At 41.8% G+C, this 21,079-nt stretch overlaps 1 protein-coding gene across 1 annotated transcript; it reads left to right on the plus strand.

Moving 5' to 3' along the window:
- The first annotated feature begins 624 nt into the window (after positions 1-624).
- Positions 625-19,054, plus strand: frk (fyn-related Src family tyrosine kinase). The gene is made up of 8 exons (XM_080453140.1): positions 625-1,372; positions 5,424-5,545; positions 6,206-6,369; positions 6,822-6,990; positions 7,418-7,576; positions 13,863-14,044; positions 16,641-16,806; positions 17,063-19,054. Exons 1-8 carry the CDS (start codon positions 969-971, stop codon positions 17,269-17,271), a joined length of 1,575 nt encoding a protein of 524 aa, XP_080309266.1. The 5' UTR covers positions 625-968; the 3' UTR covers positions 17,272-19,054.
- The last annotated feature ends 2,025 nt before the right edge of the window (positions 19,055-21,079 follow it).

Here is a 21,079-nt window from a genome sequence, read left to right on the forward strand (position 1 = left end):
TAACTTCAGAATGACAGCGATTTCAATAAGTAACAACAACTCAAAGAAAATAGAAAACACTCACTTGTGTGATACAAACACACACCCATTCTGAACACACCCAACACATTATATTTTGTTATTATATTTATAACATACTTGTCTTTGTATATATAGGCCTAGCGCAGTATTTATTTTATTAAATGATAAAAATCTAAGCCGTATTTGATAGTCCTTGCTGTGCACTCAGTCAGGGCCCTTGGAGCATTGGTTCTCAAAGTGGGGTCCGGAGACCCCCCAGGGGTCCTTGGGGCCCGGGGGATACCAGGGGGTCCCCAGCCAAATTAGTTAATATAGCGTCACAACCATTTTAACCACTTTAACCATATTTTATTCTTTGGCTATTACAAAATAGCAGATATACAAGCTCATAGCGCGGCACTCGAGCTTGTAGATCTGCTATTTTTGAAAAATCCCTGGCGCAAAATACTTTTGAGATGGGGGGGTCCGCAGCCAAATACATATCATTTTGGGGGTCCTTGACATGAAAAAGTTTGAGAACCACACCAGCATTCATCCCATAGATATGCATGAGCCGCCTTGTTCCTATGAGCCACGCTTGAGCCAGTCTGGGTGGAGGAGAGGTTCTCTTACTTTCTGTTCAACAGGTCTGAGACGGAGAACACAGAGCAGCCATAGCCCTGCAGCAGGTGCAGGTGATTGACCAATGGAGCGCTGAACTATAAACCTGTCCGCGTCCACGAGTGGCTTGGAGCTGGAGGGCAATAAAACCGACGTCTTCTGACCATCTTTTATGACCTGGGGAGTATTTTATTTACCTCTGATCTTTCAAGTCCAAAGACCACACCGGGCTGACACACAGGGAAGTCCCAGAACAACTTCAAGGTAAACTACTATGGACCATAAGGGCGGATAACAAGGCATATATTATCGATAGTTTTTTCTGCTCCTAAGATCAACTCGGCAGGATGATTTCCAACGCGGAGATCCGAGAACAGTGCGACTTGTGTTGCCAGCGTTTTATGAGTTGTTTCAAGAAGCCAAAGCCCGAGTCCGGAGACACCGACAAGAAACACATCGAGGTGATCGTAAATAGCCATGTAACGAGTCCGATCGGCCCCAAAGCCGGCGTCTCTTTGCCCAAAGTCCCGGGGCAGGACACCGTGGTGAAGTGTGTTTACGTTGCTCTGTATGACTACGACGCCCGGACCGGGGAGGACCTGAGCTTTAATGCCGGGGATACGCTGGAAGCTATTGACAAGAGTAGTGGGGACTGGTGGTACGCCAAGGCGCTCACTGGGATTTCTGCCTCGAAGAAAGGTTATATTCCTGCTAACTATGTGGCCCCCGTGGAGAGTCTTGACGCCGAGCCGTAAGTACAGTAGCTATTACAGTATAACCCCCCTTGTTGCCTTGCCCTCCCCTGGTCCTCTCCACAACTGGTGGAAAAAGTACTGTTTTTTTTACTTAAGTAAAAGTATCAATACTGCAATGTAGACATACTCTGTTACAAGCAAAAGTCCAGAATTCAAAATGTACTTGAGTAAAAGTGCAAAAGTATTGGTATCAAAATATGCTTAAAAGTACAGAAGCAGAATGTCACATTTCACAAGTTTTCAAATTTATAAAATGTATATAAATCTTTTGAAAATAGCCGATCTACAAGCTCACAATGCTTAGCATGATTTGTGAGCTTGTAGATTGGCTATTTTCAAATGGCCGAAATGTGGCTGAAGTGGTTAATGTATGCAATGCAATAATAATCAAAATCTACAAAGTAACTAGTAACTAACGTTTTCAAATAATTGTAGTGGAGTAAAAGTACAATATTTGTAGCTAGTGGGGTAGAAGTAAAAGTACAGAAAATTGGAAATACTCCAGACAGTACATTAAAAATACTTCAAATGTACTGAAGTACAGTAGCCTACTTGAGTACATGTACTTAGTTACATAACACCAGTCAGTGGTCTCCACTGCTTCTTGGGCACCAGGTTAGGCCCAGTGGCCCCACTGTCTGTCAGACCACTACTTTACCAAGCAGGCTACTTTGTATTCACCTGGTGTCCCACCTGGCTGAAATTAGAATGTAATTATAGATTCTAGCCTGAACGGCTGCATGTGTAGATCCCCTAAGATTGGAGTTGAAAATAATAATTATTTTGTATTTTATTTAGATATAGGCATTAATTGAGATGACTAAATTAAATTCACCACACGACTGGACAACATTGATTGTCTTGGTCATTTTTGTTATAATTATTTTGATGGCACTGCTGCTGTGTAAAAAAATAAATAATAATCTGTGCAAAATAATTGCACTGACATACCAGTAGCCTGACTTATTTTGATTTGACCAATTACCCAAAAGTGTCTTAACTTAGACTCAGTCAATAGTCATGGGTTGTGAGTAAATTGTGGCCTATTTAATATCCATACTGACCTATTTTTTCCCCCAAACATTCCTTTAAATCAATTGTATTTATTTAGCCTGTGGGAGTGCCCCTGTCATTCCTGAGTTGTCAGTGTTGGGGTGAAGTGGTTAATCATTGTCTATCTCCAGGAAGTAGCTACAGGATGTAGGCTAGGAGGTTAATAATTCTGGTGATACACCGTTCAGGTCATCAACAAAGCATTAATATGCTTCAGATGGCATTTTATAGATAACCGCATCTAGCATCAAATTGCCACAACAGTGGATAGACAAACTGGTTGTGCAAGGTCGTACCACTAGACGGTGGGTTACATAATGAGATACTGTAGAAGAAGGCCTACGTCAACCTGGCCACAAACAAACATGCTGCTGAATGGGTTTCTTGTGAGAAGTTCAGTGTGTTTTGTGAAAGGGTTTTAAATATGCATTCATAAACTTCCTTTCATAAATTTTCTGTGACAAAATATATTTTATCTTTTTTTTTTATTATTATGGGAGAGTGGGCAAACAATCTCTGTGCTTTTTAAAAAGACGGCACAGGAAAGAGTGCTCCGGCTAGATGCAATCCTTGACCAGCTGAGATACATGTGTTCCCAGAGAGGGGGAGCCACCATAACCCAACTATAATTTGTCAGGAGGAGAGTAAACCCGATTAGTACACAGGCATTATGTTATGTGTGGATTTTTTTTTGTCCCAGTTATACCCAAAAGGAAAGTTGTGTCAAATACTGAAATCATGTTGAAAATAAATTCAAGAAATAGAGCCTGTTATGGTATTTTCATCCTACCAAGCATCCCTATATGCTCTATCTATAAGAAACTCTCTTCAGACCAGCTGTAAGCCAGTTTTTCCTGTTCTTTTCACCCTAACTCTTCCACAGTTTCGTTCATTCACTTACAGTACCTGATTAGCGTGTTTGTGACAAGGTAGAGAGTGCTTTGAGTCATCGTGAATGAATGACCAGTCCAATGATCTTAATCACTGAATGATTAACCTTAAAGGGATAGTTCACCCCCAAAATGACTTTTCTTCTATCGATTAGTCACCCCATGGAGACAGAATCAGAATCAGCTTTATTGTCACATCACAGGTTTACAGAAGTAAAAAAAAGTGGGTGAAATTCATTTTCGTGCATAGTTCCCATCGTATTCTTATTTCCATAGAAAAATAGAAAGGGAAGAAGGGGGGGGGGATCAAACAAGAAAACAAAAAAAACAAGTTATCTACATATTTACACATGGTACCTGAGATAAGATATAAAGGTGCATGAGCATAGCAACAGACGTATACTGTGCAATCAATGTGTGCATGATATACTTATGGACGTTAGTTAAGGTGCTAAAAAAAAACACAATAATAAGACAAAAGTCAGTGCGTTGTGCAAAATGTCAGTGCGTGTCGACCACATAAAGTAGACTGACACTGGTATAATCCACAGGTAGGTCAAAGGAAGAGCAAAGGTCCGAGGCCTGACAGCACCGCCTGTCATCAGGCTGCTGAACAAGGCTCATGGATATTTTTTTTGTTTTTGTCGCATTCCTAAACCAATAATTTGATGACCGGCAGCGGTTCCGGTAGGAGACACAAACTGTCTCCTTTGTGTCTCCTATCGGAACCGCTGCCTACCGGGCCGCTGGTCACCAATTATTGGCTTAGGAATGCGACAAAAAAAAAAAATCCATGTCTTCAAGTCTCCATGGAGTGACTAATCGATAGAAAAGAAGTGTTTTTTTTGGGTGAACTATCCCTTTACCACAGTCTGATGATCAGACTGTTGTAGAGTCTACTGACCGAGTTTGAATCCTTGTTTAAACCAAAAAGGAAATCCATAGGCTAGATGTGTTCAGTCATAACAACATTTTCAATGCACAATGTTTCTCTGTAGAATATTTGTACAATATGTTTTTAAAACGTTTATTTATACAGGGTAGGTTCACTGAGCATGAATGCTCTTTTTCAGCAATGCCCTGTTTCACATTCACACCTGGGAGCTGCCCAGTACAACCACAGTCCTTTACTGTTTGACACTGAGCAGCTCCACTGAGGCAGTTTTGGGTCAAGTGCCTTGCTCAAGGGCACTTCAACACCAGAGATTTCCCCTGCGAGTCCGGGGGATCAAACCGGCAGCCTTCCGGCCACAAGCACTCCTCTAGAGGCTCTAACCATATAATACATTATATTAGAAGCACCTGGCCGTGATTTCCATGCAGTGTTTAGAATGTTGATAATGACAGGGCTTTTGCTTTGATGATATTTATTTACCTCAATTTTCAAGCATGAAAATCGCACACTGGTACTTTCTATTTTATTTTAACATTATTGTTATTGAAGGATTGTCACAGCTTACAGAATAAGATAAACAGTGATGAAAAGAAACCCTTCTAGTTTAAAAAAAAAAATGTATGAGACAAACTCAAACCATCCCACTGAAAAAGAGTACATTTAACAGTAAATAAAAAGGTACAATGAAGAAGTGGAAAAAAGGGGGGGAAAAGGACGAAACAGAACACCAGCCAAAAGAGTATCAGAGGAGATGACAGCATGTGTGATACATTTGTTGGTCCAATGTATTATGCATTAAAAAGAAATACACAAAGAATGCTTAACACATACTGTTCTCAAACACTTGAGGGGCCACCTCAAGCACGGGCTCCGTCACAGGAGACCGACCACCTATCCAGCAGAGGCTGCCCTATTTTCAGGAAGATGGTATACCGAATTCTCTCCATGTGTAGCACATTGCCCAAGTCTCTAAGCCACACTGGTGGAGCCATGTTTTTGACTAAATACAAAACATTTTCATACTCAAGGCAGACTTATTGATCAAAACAAATGGCCTTTCTGAGTGTCCAAGAGGGGGCTTCATCAATACAATATATGATCGTGTTAAATCTTGGACCTTCCTATCCAAGAGACCCTTGATTAAAGCCAAAGCGACCATAGTCAAATGATGACCATAAGTTTGTCTCTGCTTTCCTTTGTGATTTGCAGATGGTATTTTGCTGACACAAAGAGACTTGACGCAGAGAAGCTGCTGTTGGCTGGAGGGAACGAGCACGGGGCCTTTCTCATCAGAAACTGTGAAAGTCAGAAAGGGGAACTCTCTCTCTCAGGTAATCTCATCTCCTGTTGACAACAAGCTGTACCATGTTAGGTCTTTCCTTTTTCTTCTCGGAAACCATGCAATCAACCCGGTGGACTTTAGTATCAACAATAAGTCATGTTATGTAGTACCTCGTCCTCTATGTATTTCTGTGCCAAGTTCCTGATAAAGGCTTGAAGCCGGAACTGGATACATTAAACACACGTTTCCTCATTCCAGAAAAATCCCAGCTTCACTCAGAGCGAATCATACTTTCCTACACCTGACCGAAGTGATAGATCACTCAAGGTCAACGACTTAAACAAATGATGAACTCTGCTCCGATAAAAGCAACATAACTTTATCTTGGTCCGGCTTAATCTCTTCTTTCACCGGCTTAATCTCTTCTTTCACGTGTCAGAGGACCTTGCTGTAATTCATACATTAAACCCAGTGAAGGGCCACCCCCTCATTTGAAATTCCACTTAGTTCATTAAGCAGCTGATAACCCCATGTTACAGCAGCTAATAACTGCATGTTACATCAATGATGAGCCCAAGTGTCTTAAATGTATATGATTGATCACATTTAATAAACATGTATCAATAACTGCCAAACCATAGCAGTGGAAAATAAGTGTGTTATTGCTAATGGCTAGCTACAGTAACCTTCTGCATGTTCTCTTTTTTAGTGTTGGACAGAGGGAAGGTGAAGCACTACAAACTCAGAAAAACAGACAATGGCCGTTATTTCGTGTCCAAGACTAAGAGCTTTGAAACACTGCGGGAGCTCGTGGAACACTACAACAGGCAGGAGGACGGGCTTTGTGTGCGTCTGTCCGAACCATGCAAAAAGGTGAAACATTGATTCTGTATGCATCGTGTACTAAAAGCTATGAATGGTTCCTCAGTTGAGTTTCTCTATTTGTATGCATGAGTGGTAGTAGAACAACACTATTATCAAACAAAATTAATGCATGGCATATAATTATGATAGTCATCTATATACATGCATAATAATATAATTTTAGTTCATACTTAAACCCTATACACTTCATTGACCTGAGTCCCCCATAGGCCCATTCCTTTTCCCCCTCTGCACCAAATCTCTTCACGGAAAATAGCCAATCTACAAACTCAAAATGTGTCTCAACGAGTTGAGCTTGTAGATCTCCTATTTTTGCCAAATGTTCACCCCAGAATAGGGACACTAGGGTTCTTAATCATGGATCATCGTTAAGATTTTTGTTTACTGTATTAGATGGAAAGATTGATCTGACTTTGTCTATTGTGACCGGCTCTTTGTAGATAGAGGCCCCACAGACTCATGGTCTGTCCTACAACACAGTGGACCACTGGGAGATTGATCGGAAATCCCTCAGATTGCTGAAGAAGCTGGGTGCGGGTCAGTTTGGAGAGGTCTACGAAGGCCTGTGGAACGACACCACAGCGGTGGCAGTGAAGACACTCAAACCTGGTAAATAAAAACAGTTGTCCCTGAATTCGCAGACCTAAAACACCATACAGTATGTTGTAATACAATGTTTACTGATTGTACTGAATACAAGTAATATCCAGTAATGGCTATTCCTCCTCAGAGAACAGAAAATCTAAATTTTGATATTAATTAATACTAACATAATGTGTATTAATGGCCAACAGAAACTCACGGGAAACTATAAACTCTCTCCCTGTTACAGTTCAAAAGGACATGGTCTCTTGGCTCATCAGTTAATAGCCTGTTAAGAGTTTTGTGTTAAGAGTATTCTAATTTCATTCTCGGTTAATTGTCTGCGGTGCTAATGCAGGAGAGAAGCCTGATGGGGTTCTTTAATGACTTCAACTGATGTGATTGAATACTGATTTATAAAACTATTAACTGACTGACACACTCTTCTTCCCAGGTACCATGGACGCTGAGGACTTCCTCAGGGAGGCCCAGATCATGAAGAAGCTGATTCACCCCAAGTTGATCCAGCTGTACGCCGTGTGCACCGTGGAGGAACCCATCTACATCATCACAGAGCTCATGAGTAATGGCAGCCTGCTGGACTACCTCAAGAGTAAGGGATCATTTTCAGGTTCAATTTGCTGGGGGGGGGATGAGGTGGGGGATCCATGCCGCTGCTTTTGATATGAATGTTCACTTTAAAAAACATATATATTGGGGGCGCCCGCTGGCCTTGCGGTCCAGGCGCATACCACATAGGCTTCGCGTCCCGTTCCCGACGACCGTTGCTGCGTGTCACTCCCTGTCTCTCTCCCTGTTTCCTGTCATTCTCTACTATACTATCAATAAAGTTAGAAAAGCCAAAAAAATCAAAAAAAAACATATATTCAAAGATTTGCGCAAACCTCCACGGTTTAAAAAAAATTGCAGATCTACAAGCTCATTGCGCGGCACGAAGTGACGTGCTATGAGCTTGTATATCTGCTATTTTTGAATAGCCAAAGTATGAAATTATGGTTAAAGTGGTTCAAATGATTGTGATGCTCATGCTATGTTAACTATACTTAAAATCTAAAATGACACGGATCTTTCCCGGTTTTAATGGGGTAATTTAATTGCCAGTGGGATATGTTTTATACCTGTTTCTGGTCAGACTAAATTAGATGCATGCATTTCCTTTAATATTCACAATTTAACAGTTTAGTTACATTTTTCAAAAATGGCAAAAAATAACTGCTCTACAAGCTCACAATGCGATCGCAATGCGTTCTTCAGTTGAAAATCAGTTACTTCCGTCAACGACGTAGTCGAGTCAATCTCGCTTTGATCTGCAAAAGTGCTGGTCAGACAATATTCCTGCCACATGGGGATCAGAGTCCTCTGCTGCTATTGTTCACATTTTAGACGTGCAGCGAAGAAGTTGATGTTTAACTAGATATGGGATGTGGTTTATGGGTTTCCAGTGGTGGAAAAAGTACTCAAATGTTTCCAGTGGTGGAAGTAAAAAATACCACAAATCTTTACTTAAGTACAGTACTTGAGTAAATGTACTTAGTTACTTTACACCACTGGATGTTTCATTTCCCTGTTTTTCAAAAAGCCATGCAAAACATGGAGAGTTTAGAAACAAAATGGACAAAATGAGGGAAGCAAAAGGGCCTTTTTTGATGGTTTTCAAATGAATAATTCTGGTTCAGTTTGAAGTGGGAAGGCAGATCAAAGTCTGAGTCAGTATGCGATCTTACTGATGTCTTCCTACTTGTGTGCAGAATGTGTCTGCTTCTCACTGATTTAAAGAGAAGGAGGGATTTGCTGGAGTCAGCTTACTTTTATCTCATATCCTCGGGCCGGTATGACGAGTTGAAGCCGAGTCACGGAAGAAGAGTGCTTACAACATACATCTCTCATTCACAACAGATTAGTCAGACTCACCCAACAAAACGTCATCTCGTGTCTGTTTGCGTTTTCGTGTTTGTTTGTAAATATGTACACATCCTTGTTTTGCTGCATTCCTGAGGACCGATGTGCTCAGGAAGGAAATGGGAAATGAGAGAAGGGAGGTATTTTAGGGTTTGGACCTAAGTTTAGGGTTTTGGTTGGAATTGGGTTAAGGTTAGGCATGTATTAGCAAAGGCGAATGGAAGTATAGAAAGGCTGAGTTGGTGCATGTGTACGTGTACACCTGGCACTGGGGGGGTGGGCTGGAAACAAAAGATAAGACGGAGAGCAGCACCCCAAACAATCACTCTCCTCCTGATTGTTAGCGTTTGTATAGGGTCTATTACAAGGTGTTCCAGTTCAAGCTTCATAGACAACATAATAACATACATAGGCCTGTCACAATTATTACGTAATCGAGGATTTTTACATAATCGTTTCCATGTTGGAAAATGGTCATACATTTTCAGATACGTAAAAAAAGCAGAAATGGCAGATCTACAAGCTCACAATGGGCCCCATTCTCAGGCCAAAAATTCCCCGTTAAATCGGGATAATGGACCTGCGCCGCCCCAATAGGTTATTCTAGCACCTGCTCTACCCGTCACCATTATGCCGACGCCGTTATTTGCGCGTGGAGGTGTGCCCGTGGGCGTGTTGTTGCTATATCCCCCACATTGCAATTCTACAGACACACATGGGTACGGCTTGGGGACGGGGGATAGTGGATTCTAGAAGCACCCGCTGGTTTATAAAATCACCCGTCAAGTGCACACAGACACTACAATGGCTTTGTGCGTTGGACCATGAGCCGTGTTGCCAGCCTTGGAGAGAAATAAGCAACCGCAGTCCGCAGGTCTATGAAAACAAAAAGAAGCAACTCTAAGGCCACATGAGCACTTCAAACTACTAACTAGAGCTTTCATATCCCCTAAATATTTCAGCCCGGCTCGACTAATAATTGACAAATTAGACCCAGCCCAGCCCGTCAGTCATTTTTCTAAAGAAGCCTTATTTCTCATTAAATCTTGGTAATCTATGAATGATCTGTGTGTGAAATGCGCTCTTTCTTTATACAAACCCATGCTCGCTCACTCTACCGCAAATGCCTCTCTCTCTTTGTACAACCCCATGCTCACTCTACCGCAAATGTGCTCTCTCTCTTCATATAAACCGATGCTCACTCTACCGCATATGCGCTATCTCTCTCTATACAACCCCATGCTCACTCTACCGCAAATGTGCTCTCTCTCTTCATATAAACCGATGCTCACTCTACCGCATATGCGCTATCTCTCTATACAACCCCATGCTCACTCTACCGCAAATGTGCTCTCTCTCTTCATATAAACCGATGCTCACTCTACCGCATATGCGCTATCTCTCTCTATACAACCCCATGCTCACTCTACCGCAAATGTGCTCTCTCTCTTCATATAAACCGATGCTCACTCTACCGCATATGCGCTATCTCTCTCTATACAACCCCATGCTCACTCTACCGCAAATGCGCTATCTCTCTTCATACAAACCCATGGTCACTCTACCACAAACGCCACCACCACTCCCAGCGGGGTCATTTTGATTCTATGACGGCTGCCGTCTAGTTATCATCAGTGCCAGTGTTGTGAGGAAAAACAACTAACAAGCAACCAGGTCTAGGAAAACCAGCCCAAAAGAAGCGAGTCAAGCGACTATGGGCCACATGAGCACTCTAACATATACATCAGCTATTTGAAAATAGCAGATCTACAAGCTCGCCAGGCGTTGGGTGCTCCATTGTGGTCTCGACCCACAGGTTGAGAACCACTGCATTAAAAGCTCCAAGCAAGTTACATGTCTAGTATGTTGTTGACCACGTAATGTAATGTTTTTGGTTTAGTGATAGGCTACTCCGTGGCGCGCGCGCGCCTCATTGTATGCTGCCCAAAATAACAGATCTGTAACTGTCGACACGACATGACGCAGCGCCGTTGATAGCTTGTATGTCTGTTATTTTGGGTAGGCGACGCACATACGCATCGCAGCAATGTGTCTGGGTTTGAGAGGCTTTGATTGATGTAAACTTAAAGTTTAGCTCTGTTCGGGATTACTGAACAAAGGTGGATGATGAAAGATAACGGGGACAATATGGATGTAAGTTAACTTTGCGTCACTTCAGAGGAAACTATGGAGCAACTTCAGAGATGTTTACACACCCCTGGAATCCATTAGAACGGTGGAAATAGAACGATAACAGCCAACGTGAGTACCTGGCTATAGACCTTTCCTAAAACTGTCCAATTTATTATACCCATGTGCTACTGTTTGTCTGTGTACCACGTAGGAGCGTTGTCGCAACATGATGTAATTAATTATTTGGGAGCAGCCAGTGTGTACCAATTGTATACATATTTTAAATGGCTTTCATATACTATTCCGGATCTGACTAATATGACAAGCTTATTGTGAACACAATAGGCTACAAATTAATATAAAAATTTATTTGGATAAAAAAAAAAAAAAGAAGGAAAACAAGCCCAATGTGGCTTATAATAATCAGACCAGGCAACAGTGCAGACAGGTAGATAGGCTAGAGCATATATTGGATCGGGATGACGGCTAGCGCAGTCTTCTCTTAAAGGCAATGGCTTCTGGCACGGTGATTGGTTTTATCATTGTAACGCCCAAACCACACCTATGCATAATGTAACGGGTAGCTCAGGTGTTTGGCGGGTGAGGGGGGTGCCATAGAATACCGAATTTTGCGGGGAAACGCCTCTTGCCTAGTCCGAAATCCCTAATTAGTGGTTTGTTCAAATCTGGCTCTGAATAGAGCCCAATGTGTCATGAATGCAACACTTTTTGAGCTTGAAGATCGCCACAATGAAGTATAAAATAGGGCTTAAGTGGTTAATCAGACTAATAAATGTAGTCGATTATAAAAATATTAGAAATGTTTTGCATTGATTCATTGAAAATAAGCGATAGTTGCACTCACTCGTATGATGTGACCTTTTTTTTTCTTCTGCCATTACATCTGTTGGATTCAACCTCCCATGAGGAATGGCTTTGCGGCAGCGTGACAGATGTTGTGTCACTGCCAGTCAGACGGATGGTCGGTCTGAGGAGCGCTCATGTTCAATTGATGTCTGTGGCCTTGAGTTATCTTAGTACAGTATGCCCTCTGGCTCATGACAAGGACTTGGTCAACGTCGCACAGAGGCTAGCCTTTAACATGTACAGACGGGTGACAAATTAAACCAAGTGACTGAATAATTGAGTGGAGAAACGTAACAAATGCAGATGCTTCCCTACAGGTGTGCTGCATGATGCAATTAAGCAATTAACATCCTATCATGCTTTGTGGCGTGTATAAAGATGGTCAACAGGGCAGAGATTGTCTATGGGTTCGATATTGGGGACAGATGGCAGGAGCTTTAGTCACAAAAACTGGCTAGTGTTTAAAATGGAACGGTGACATCTATGGAAAAGACGTCGGTAAGTAGGGTTAGAAATTGTAGTTGAAAGAAAGCACGTTCAATGACCGATGTTCATGCATTAATGCTATACGTATGGAAAACCAGGAGGAACTCTCCCAGGTGACTGAGAGACTGTCAATGCTTCAAATACATAGAGAGGGATGTTATTGTTATAGTAGGGTTCCAGTGCATAAACCCTTCAATTACAAAGACTAATGCACATTTGATCGTTAAGTGGCACAATTAAACCATAGGCAGTGGTCTACGGAGATGTGGAAAAAAAGGTCACATGAGTCATCCTTCACATGGGGAAAAAAAGTGATATGGTCAGATGAGTCATCCTTCACCATATTCTTCACAAGTGGATGAGTGTAGTAGAATGGTACAGGCCTGAATGCTTCAGCCCCTACTGTGGTGGTGTGGGGTGGCTCTGTTATGGTGTGGGGGGTCATTTAGCTGTCACCAGATCTCAACCCAATTGGACACCAATGAGAGATTTTTTGGACAGTGCTCTCCACCATAGACAGTTGCTCTCACAACAACCATCAAAACCCCAAATGAGGGAATATTTTATATATGGTGATCCAACCCGCCCACCCTTCGATTGTGATTTTATTCTCACACATAAAAACATTTCAAATACAATTTTCATTAAGTGGGTGTGCAGGTGAGTTAACACATTGGGTGCCAGAGGTTTATTAAAATATTATACTTTGAGTGCCAGGATTTAAAAAAAAAATTGAACCTTTTTCAAGTAGTCACAAAATATTTTCAGTGATCACCGTCCTCACGGTGATCCCCTCATTACACACATACAGGTCTCGTACAATCGGGGGAAAAAAATTTAAAACATTCGGTAATCCGTTCCATAGTTGCAGCCAGTTGAAAATAGTTAAATTAACATTGTAAAAAAAAAAAGTACACAGGAGCCGAGATACAGGTTTTTGAAGTCATAAGTTAACCAGGAGGTGGATTGGAGTCTAAATCTTGTAGGAGTGATATCTCCTGTTGCTGTGAAGAAAAGAAAAAAAAAGAAATGAAAAAAAAAACGTATATATACGGTTTTGGCACTCAACGTTAGTATGGCCAAAACCGTATATATACGGTTTTGGCACCCAATGTGTGAAACCCGTCTAGGGATAATGTTTATACAATACTATAATTGGACGATAATTAGACATGAAAAATAACAAACAAACTAAAAGATGAATGCATGTAAACTGAGTAATACAAAAATGTAAATGAAACGAGCAAACAAAAAAAAGGGAAAAAAATATGCTCAATTAAGCTATACTTTTTACCATCTGATTATTTTTGAACACATTTAATTTCCTTTGAAAGACGGGCTGCGAGGGCAAAATGTCTGCCAGGTTTAGGTTGACATTCCATAGTTGTACACTTTATGTAGTTTTTTCCCCCTTAAATTCGTCACCCATCTGTGTACGTACTGTACATTATACTGTAAAATAACCCATGTGAATTCTCTCCCTGTCTCTGCAGAGGACCAGGGTGTCAAACTGGGCGTCTCTGATCAGATTGAGATGGCTGCTCAGGTGGCGGCCGGCATGGCCTACCTAGAGCTACAGAACTACATCCACAGAGACCTGGCAGCCAGGAACGTGCTGGTGGGCGACAACAACATCTGCAAGGTGGCCGACTTCGGCCTCGCCAGGGTCATCATGGTGAGTTTCTCACTCTTAACGGCTGGTGCACGGTTTGTTGTGTGGTGAGGATTTATTTATTTTTGACTGGGATGCCAGTCAGACAATCACACGTCCTGAGATTGGCGTCACTGGCTAGATTGCCGCGACCTTTTGATGATCGGGCCGATTGGCAGCCAACGAATGCTTGCAAATTCGTTCCCATGCTCTGGACAGGCGTGTAAGCCAGAGCCACAGTGCTCCTCATAGCAGACACAGGTGGCTTTCGCTGGCCGGTGCTTAGAACAGGGCTGTGATTTTGAGAAAGTCGTGCGACTTATTTCCATTGTGGTCCTTAGTCTGAAATAAACAACATTGCAACAAAAATACATACAGGTAGACAATACAGCAATAAATAATACAATCAATAGCTACATTACCCTGCTATTCTGCAACATTTTCTAAAAGCCATGCTTTGACCCTTATCTTAAAAAGGAGATGGCTGCTGATGCTCTTTGTGGTCAGGGGTAGCGAGTTCCAGTTAACTGCTCCTCCAAATCTAAATGAGCGTTTTCCCATTTCAGGGGTGAACGTGGGCATGGTCAGGTCTGCTATGCTGGCTCTGGTTAGGTGGGAATGGGCTTCACTACGCTTCTGAAAAAGCTTACAGAGGTACACAGGGGCACTGTTGATGTTATGCACCAGGTTCAGCTGTAGTTGAACTGACCTGGCTGCCATAAGGAGCCAACCCTAGCCTGGTTCCGGACGAATCTGCCTTTGCAAAATTGCATTGCATTTTGCCCTTGGCTATCCACGCAGTGTGATATTGTCTGGCCTGGAAATGTTGTTTTCTAACATGGTGCCTCGCAGACAGCCGCAAGACAAGCCTGACCAACCTATTTTGAGAAACCTACAACTTCTTTTTTAGGGCTTGGTTAGGCCACCGTACCATGAGCCAATAGCATAATCTAAACAACATAAAACCAGTGAGTTTGCTAATAAGCGAAGACTAGCCTAGTCCAGAAACTGCGCTTTCTTGTGAACAGACCGGGACAGACAGGGCTGCCGCAGCATTTTCCTAAACAAACTATTCATTGTAGCTGATCAATAGATCACGTAGACTTCACTACGTGCAATATTAATCAATACTGAACAACTACGTGACGTAGTTGTTCAGTTTGAATTAATATTGCATATAAAGCCTCTTTGTTTTAGCTGTGTCCACTCTGCCCGCTCGCAGCGCCGGGAGACCCAGCATGTGTTTATGGCTCTGCCTGCCCTGTTTAATTAAGAGATTCAATAGGGGATATGTGTTTTTATATACACAGATTTACAAATAAAAGAGCGTCGGAAATGGTTCATCCTGTCTCCTTTACTCACCAGCCATGAAGAATCTGTGCGTTCGCTGTGTCCGCTCTGCCTGCTCTGTTGGTTTAATTAAGAGATGGGGGATATATGTTTTATAAACACAGATTTACAAATAAAAGAGCGTCAGAAAGGGTTAATGCATTAAATTACAACCCGGTATCCCAGTCGCACATTTGACATAGGTCATTTGTTCTTGTTTGTTTGTTTTACCCAAACTCCATACAGTCGTTAACCATATGACCCTAGCGTCTCCGATTTAGCGAACACATCAGATCTACAAGCTCACAAGGCATCGCAACTCCTTTTGAGCATGTAGATGAGCTATTTTCGCAGAAGAGATTTCAGTATAGAGCAGTGGTTCTCAAAGTGGGGTCCAGGGACTCTCAGGGTTCCTTGAGGGGGTTCTAAATGGACCCCTACAAGTCTGTAACTCTTGACAGTGTACAAATGGAACCAAATGGACTCTAACGGGTCCATTTGGTTCCATTTGTACACTGTCAGAGTTAAGGGGGGTCCTTGACATTTAAAAGTTTGAGAACCACTGGTATAGAGGGGAAAAAACAAGGGGGCCTAGTATAGACAAGTGTATTTAATAGCCTAGCGTTAAATAATAGCTTTTTTTCTCCTCCCTCTTACTCCCTCAAACCACCATCTCCCTGGAACCATACTGTATATAACAGATTATTACTCTATACCTGATCATCACTGACCTGAGTATTACTGAAATAAGTGAACGTCCGACAAAAACTGCGTTCTACAAGCTCACAACGCAGCACATTGTGACACATTGTGAGCTTGTAGATCGGCTATTTTAGGCTAAGATATGTAGAGGGGGAAAAAAGGAGGAAACCAGTGTAGACCCTTGGGGGACCCCGGTCAACAGTATATAGGGCTTAAAGCTACACTATGTAAACGTTTTAGTGAATAAAACCTTTTAAAAGATCAAATTTTGATCTGTGGTCTGGTAGGACCACTACTGGTTGACAAGTGGTACTACCTGAAGGTCAAAATTGGCTCAGTGGTAAACATTCCAGCACTTGCTTGGGAGACCCGGGATCAAATCCACAAAAGGACCTGGCTATTACAGAGTGCAGCTTTAAGTCATTAAACAAGTTAATATATATTTTTTTAAATTCTTGATGCATCTATGTGTACTGGCATAATTGTATTGCTGATATATTGCTGACATGATGAATAAAAACAATTGATAGCAAAAAAAAAAACAAGTTAATATCCATATTCTCTGAATTGTCTCTGTGGTTTCTTTTAGATGGAGAGTGATAATGTGTATGAAGCCAGAGAAGGAACCAAATTCCCTGTGAAGTGGACGGCTCCGGAGGCCTTCCTGGACAGCAAGTTCACCATCAAATCTGATGTGTGGTCCTTTGGCATCTTGCTGTACGAGATCGTGACCTTTGGCAAGATGCCGTATCCAAGTAAGAGCTTTGTATTTGTATTAAATCACCTTAATGATTAATTATAGTAAAGGTATTCATCACATTTTATAGGGGGAATGTGGATGATTTTTTTTTTACTTAACTGACAAAACACTTAGTGCCATACCCCAAAGTAAAGGGGATTTTATTAATCATGACTTAATTATTTTACAATAATTTGGCCAAAATATTTAAATGTGAACTTTTATATAGGTAAAGTGGAATTAAGTTGTCATTTTTCTTTGAATCCATCCAGCCATGACCAACCAGCAGGTGGTCCAGAGGTTGCCAACGGGCTACAGGATGCCCTGTCCCCCTCACTGCCCCAAAGTTATGTATGAGATCATGATGGACTCCTGGAAGGAGAACGAGCAGGAAAGACCCACGTTTGAGACACTCCAGTGGAAGCTAGAGGACTTCTTTGACCTGGACGTGACGTCCTATGACGATGCCAACCGTTACTAGTGCAGCCCACCCACTCCACATTGACATGTTGAACATGGAACACCCAACAAAACAGACACCCTCTTTTATGAAAAACAATAGGCAGTTGAAAGCACACTCTCTCTCTCTCTCTCTCTCTCTCTGCTATGCGACATAAATGACACCATAGAAAAATCAAATCAATCACCATTGATGATTTCTATCTCCAGTAATGCCGCTTGCTGTGATTCAAGCTGCATAAATGCCTCTCATTTGCCACAGTGCTGTACCTGATCGAATTACAGTCAAAAGAAGATCCTATCGTGTGAATGATTTGCCGTTGTAGAGGAGCATTACATGACTGCAAAACCGGGAGGCATTCAGCATAGCAACAGTTATTTGCAACAGCTCCTCTTCTCCTGCTTTTTGTTTGCCAACTTGAATGCACTTTGAATCAGACGACAGGGAGTGAAAAGTCCATTTCTATTGCACTCGACTAGACGTCTCTCTCTCTCTCCGAGGACGTCTTGTAAGCCTTGCCGCCTGGACTCTTAACGTAGCTGCTTGCTCTCAGGTGAGCTGGAATGCTCCAGTCTTATCTAATCCTGTCGAACTGGTTCTGCGTGCGTGCGCTCGGCATAGCACGCATACTTTCCACTGGTGGGCCGCCAGGCCTTTCATGAGGGAAGGTATGTATACCTGTGAGGATGAGCTCCAGTCATGTTCATTTACGGCCTCAATCTGTTTGGCCTATCCATACGTATGGGAAAGTGTGTGGGTGTGTGCGGGTGAGAGAGGGAGTGATTTATAATCTCTGCACTGTCAGAATTACAATTTTCACTGAGATCAAATCATAGGAGTTTCTGAATTGTAACACTAGAACTAAATACTGTGCATTCGCCTGTATCTGCTGTCATACAGTACTTGTAGCTGGAGTTCTCCATCAGACAAGTTGCTGCACTGGAATAAGCTTCTTGCTCTCCTGGTCTTCCACATGTGCATGTAATGTAATGTGTAACCGTTTTTATTGTGACCTTATTTCGGTGTATTGTTAAACAATGGAAAAGCATTGTGGCTACACAACAGTATAAGTGCTCAATGAGAATCACCCTTGGATGCTGTTGAGATGGGTGTAACAACACAATGCTTTTACACAGTAAAGTCCTCAGTGTTAATTTATCCATTTGTAACTCGGATGGGGTACAAATGTTACCAAATGGACCTGAGAGTGTCAATTTGGTTACAATTGTACGCTCAGAGTTAAGTGAACACAAGATTTTAATATGTACCATGTATTTTTGTGTCTACACTTAACCTATTGTGTTGTTACACCCATAGTATGAGGAAGATTGTCATTGATTACAGAATACCATTAAGTAGGCTACTTAACATTGGAACAAGTGCCCGATTTTTACTTCGTCATATGATGGTGTCGTGCCAAAAATAGCCGATCTACAAGCTGTGGTTTGACGACTGAATGTTAAGAGAATTGGTTGACAGGGAGTGATCGTGATCTGAGTCTATGTTTATCAGGTCTCTCAGTTTTAATTCTATGATCTTATGCCAAGTTAAGTTCACCTGATTATGATCTGATAGAGGGAAAGTATGACCTTGGACCTAATATGACAAAATGTCTTATGTTTGAAATATTTTTGTGTAATGTTTCTTTTTAATGTTGTGAACAAAAATCTTTAATTGTATTAATTGTACCATGTAGCCATTATTTGGTATTTTGAAGTGTTCATATAAGCTCATGCAGTTTGATTGTTTTAACAAGGATTACATTTTATCTTTGATGTACAAACGATTAAATGGATTATTTTGACTTATTTTTTTGGTATCTTCTATTTTGCCTTGAAATAGGTCTAGGAATTCCCAAAAGCCCATAGCAAACCTGTAGCCTTTTTTAAATGAGATTAAAATGTAACTTCCCAAAGTGACCACATAGTGGTGCTGATACACTCCTGCTTAAACTCATGTCACACTGTTGCACCCTTGTGGTCTCCTTTTGAAATGAAACAATTCTCAAGATGGCAAACTCATTTAATCTTCCTTAAATTCGACAAGTAATCTATGACAGTTTTATCCATAACCTTTTATGCTGGCAGGACTGTAATTGGTGAGTGACTGCCTCTACAGATCCCATGCTGAAAATCCCTGCCAGTTTGCATTGCTTTTAATAAATAGTACTTAAGTGCTATCACTTTGTCAAACAAGGCTGTATATTATTTAATTTCCTTTTCATGAGGTCCCAGAATTTGTTGTCAACATTTGCCGATCAATCATTTAATAAGCTTAGGTGGCTCTGGTTTCAAAAGGTCTTATTTTGGAGTGAAACTCGGTTAGGAAACAGCCTGCAGACAGCCATCTCTTGCTAAGCTTGTGGTTTGGCTCAAGCTCAGCAACCCTGTCTCTCTAAATGTGGGGATTATCTACACTGTCCTACAAAGATGAACAGCAGGAGGAACTACTTTGTGTATTTTAATGTTGAGGGTTCAAGTATTTACAGCGAACAAAAAACAACAAAACAGCCATACAGTAATTGCTTAAAATCAATACACTCTCCACCTCTACAATAAACTATTACATTTTAGGGATTTACCAGACACTCCTATCCAGAGCAACTTAGAAAGGGAATCAGTAAATGGTAAGAACCCTGAATAAACAACCGGCTAAATAGTCATGTGTAAGTAGAGTGCAAAGAAAACTATTTTGTGATGCAAAGAAACTTGGATACCAGTTAATCAAACATCATCAAACCTATAGCATCTAACAACTATCTAAATACCATGCTTAGTATTTGTGGTCAAGCAAACAGTCTAACGTCAAACATGTCTATGTAAAAACCAGCCTGATCTCCAGAGAATACCGTAACATTGCACGGAACGAGTGCACTTCATTCCGTGGATAGTCGCCTCGGAACTCCCAAATTGCGTGCATATGTACGGCGAGTCCCACGGTGGGCGTAACCAGTCGCAACACGGAAAAACCCGGAAGCAGAGCAGTCCGCACAATAAAATTTACGATTCTGTGCCTATCGGTACATAACTCAAACGGCGCTGAGTAGGCACAGGCGAATGTCACACCGTTCAGGACGGCAACTCGGTCGCCTTAGCTCCCTCGGTGGTCCTTCACGGGGTGACAATTCGCCTGTGACTGCACGCCTCCGAAATGGTTTTGTCACAAAGGCAGCGCCGTACCATATGCACGCAATTCGGGAGTTCCGAGGCGGCTATCCACGGAATGAAGTGCACTCGTTCCGTGCAATGTTACGGTAATCTCTGGAGTAAAAACACAATATATGTGAAGAAGAAGTAACTTATTTAAAAAAAGAAGGCATACAAGGAAAAAGGAGTGCTAGGGGGTGAGGTGGAGTCTGAAGAGGTGAGTTTTCAGACTGCGGTGGAAAATGGGGAGTGAGTCTGCAGTCCTGACAGATGTACTGTGTGAACTGAACTGAACTATGTGGGAATGGAGGACCATGTCCTGAAGTTATCGACAATGATTCAGTTGAAGTGTCATTTGAATTGACCACTTTCAAAAGGTTTCAAAATGTAAAAAAAAATGCAAATCTACAAGCGTGTCACATCGCGACTCGTAGATTGGCTATTTCCACTATTCATCGACAAGGTGTATAGGGTTTAAGTGGTTAATCACTATCCATGAGGTGAATGGCCTGAAGACATGGCCAGAAGACATTTATTTTAAGACCCACAGTTTTCATGAAGATTCTGACATGAAAATACCCAAACCATAGTTGGGGTATGGAGTTGGGGTATGGCATTATACTGTACTTAGTTGCGTGCCAGTATCGCGCACCAAAACTAGCCAATCTACAGTTCACAATGTG

This window comes from Gymnoscopelus braueri (assembly GCF_963280865.1).
Source record: "Gymnoscopelus braueri genome assembly, chromosome: 16".
NCBI classification, from domain to species: Eukaryota; Metazoa; Chordata; class Actinopteri; order Myctophiformes; family Myctophidae; genus Gymnoscopelus; species Gymnoscopelus braueri.

What these genes read in the sequence shown, in the direction of transcription:
- frk (XM_080453140.1), top strand. Translation starts at nt 969, where the DNA reads ATGATTTCCAACGCGGAGATCCGAGAACAGTGCGACTTGTGTTGCCAG. An exon ending in AGGGGAACTCTCTCTCTCAG is followed by an intron (nt 5,546 to 6,205) that starts GTAATCTCATCT and finishes TCTCTTTTTTAG; the next exon opens with TGTTGGACAGAGGGAAGGTG. An exon ending in TGGCAAGATGCCGTATCCAA is followed by an intron (nt 16,807 to 17,062) that starts GTAAGAGCTTTG and finishes GAATCCATCCAG; the next exon opens with CCATGACCAACCAGCAGGTG.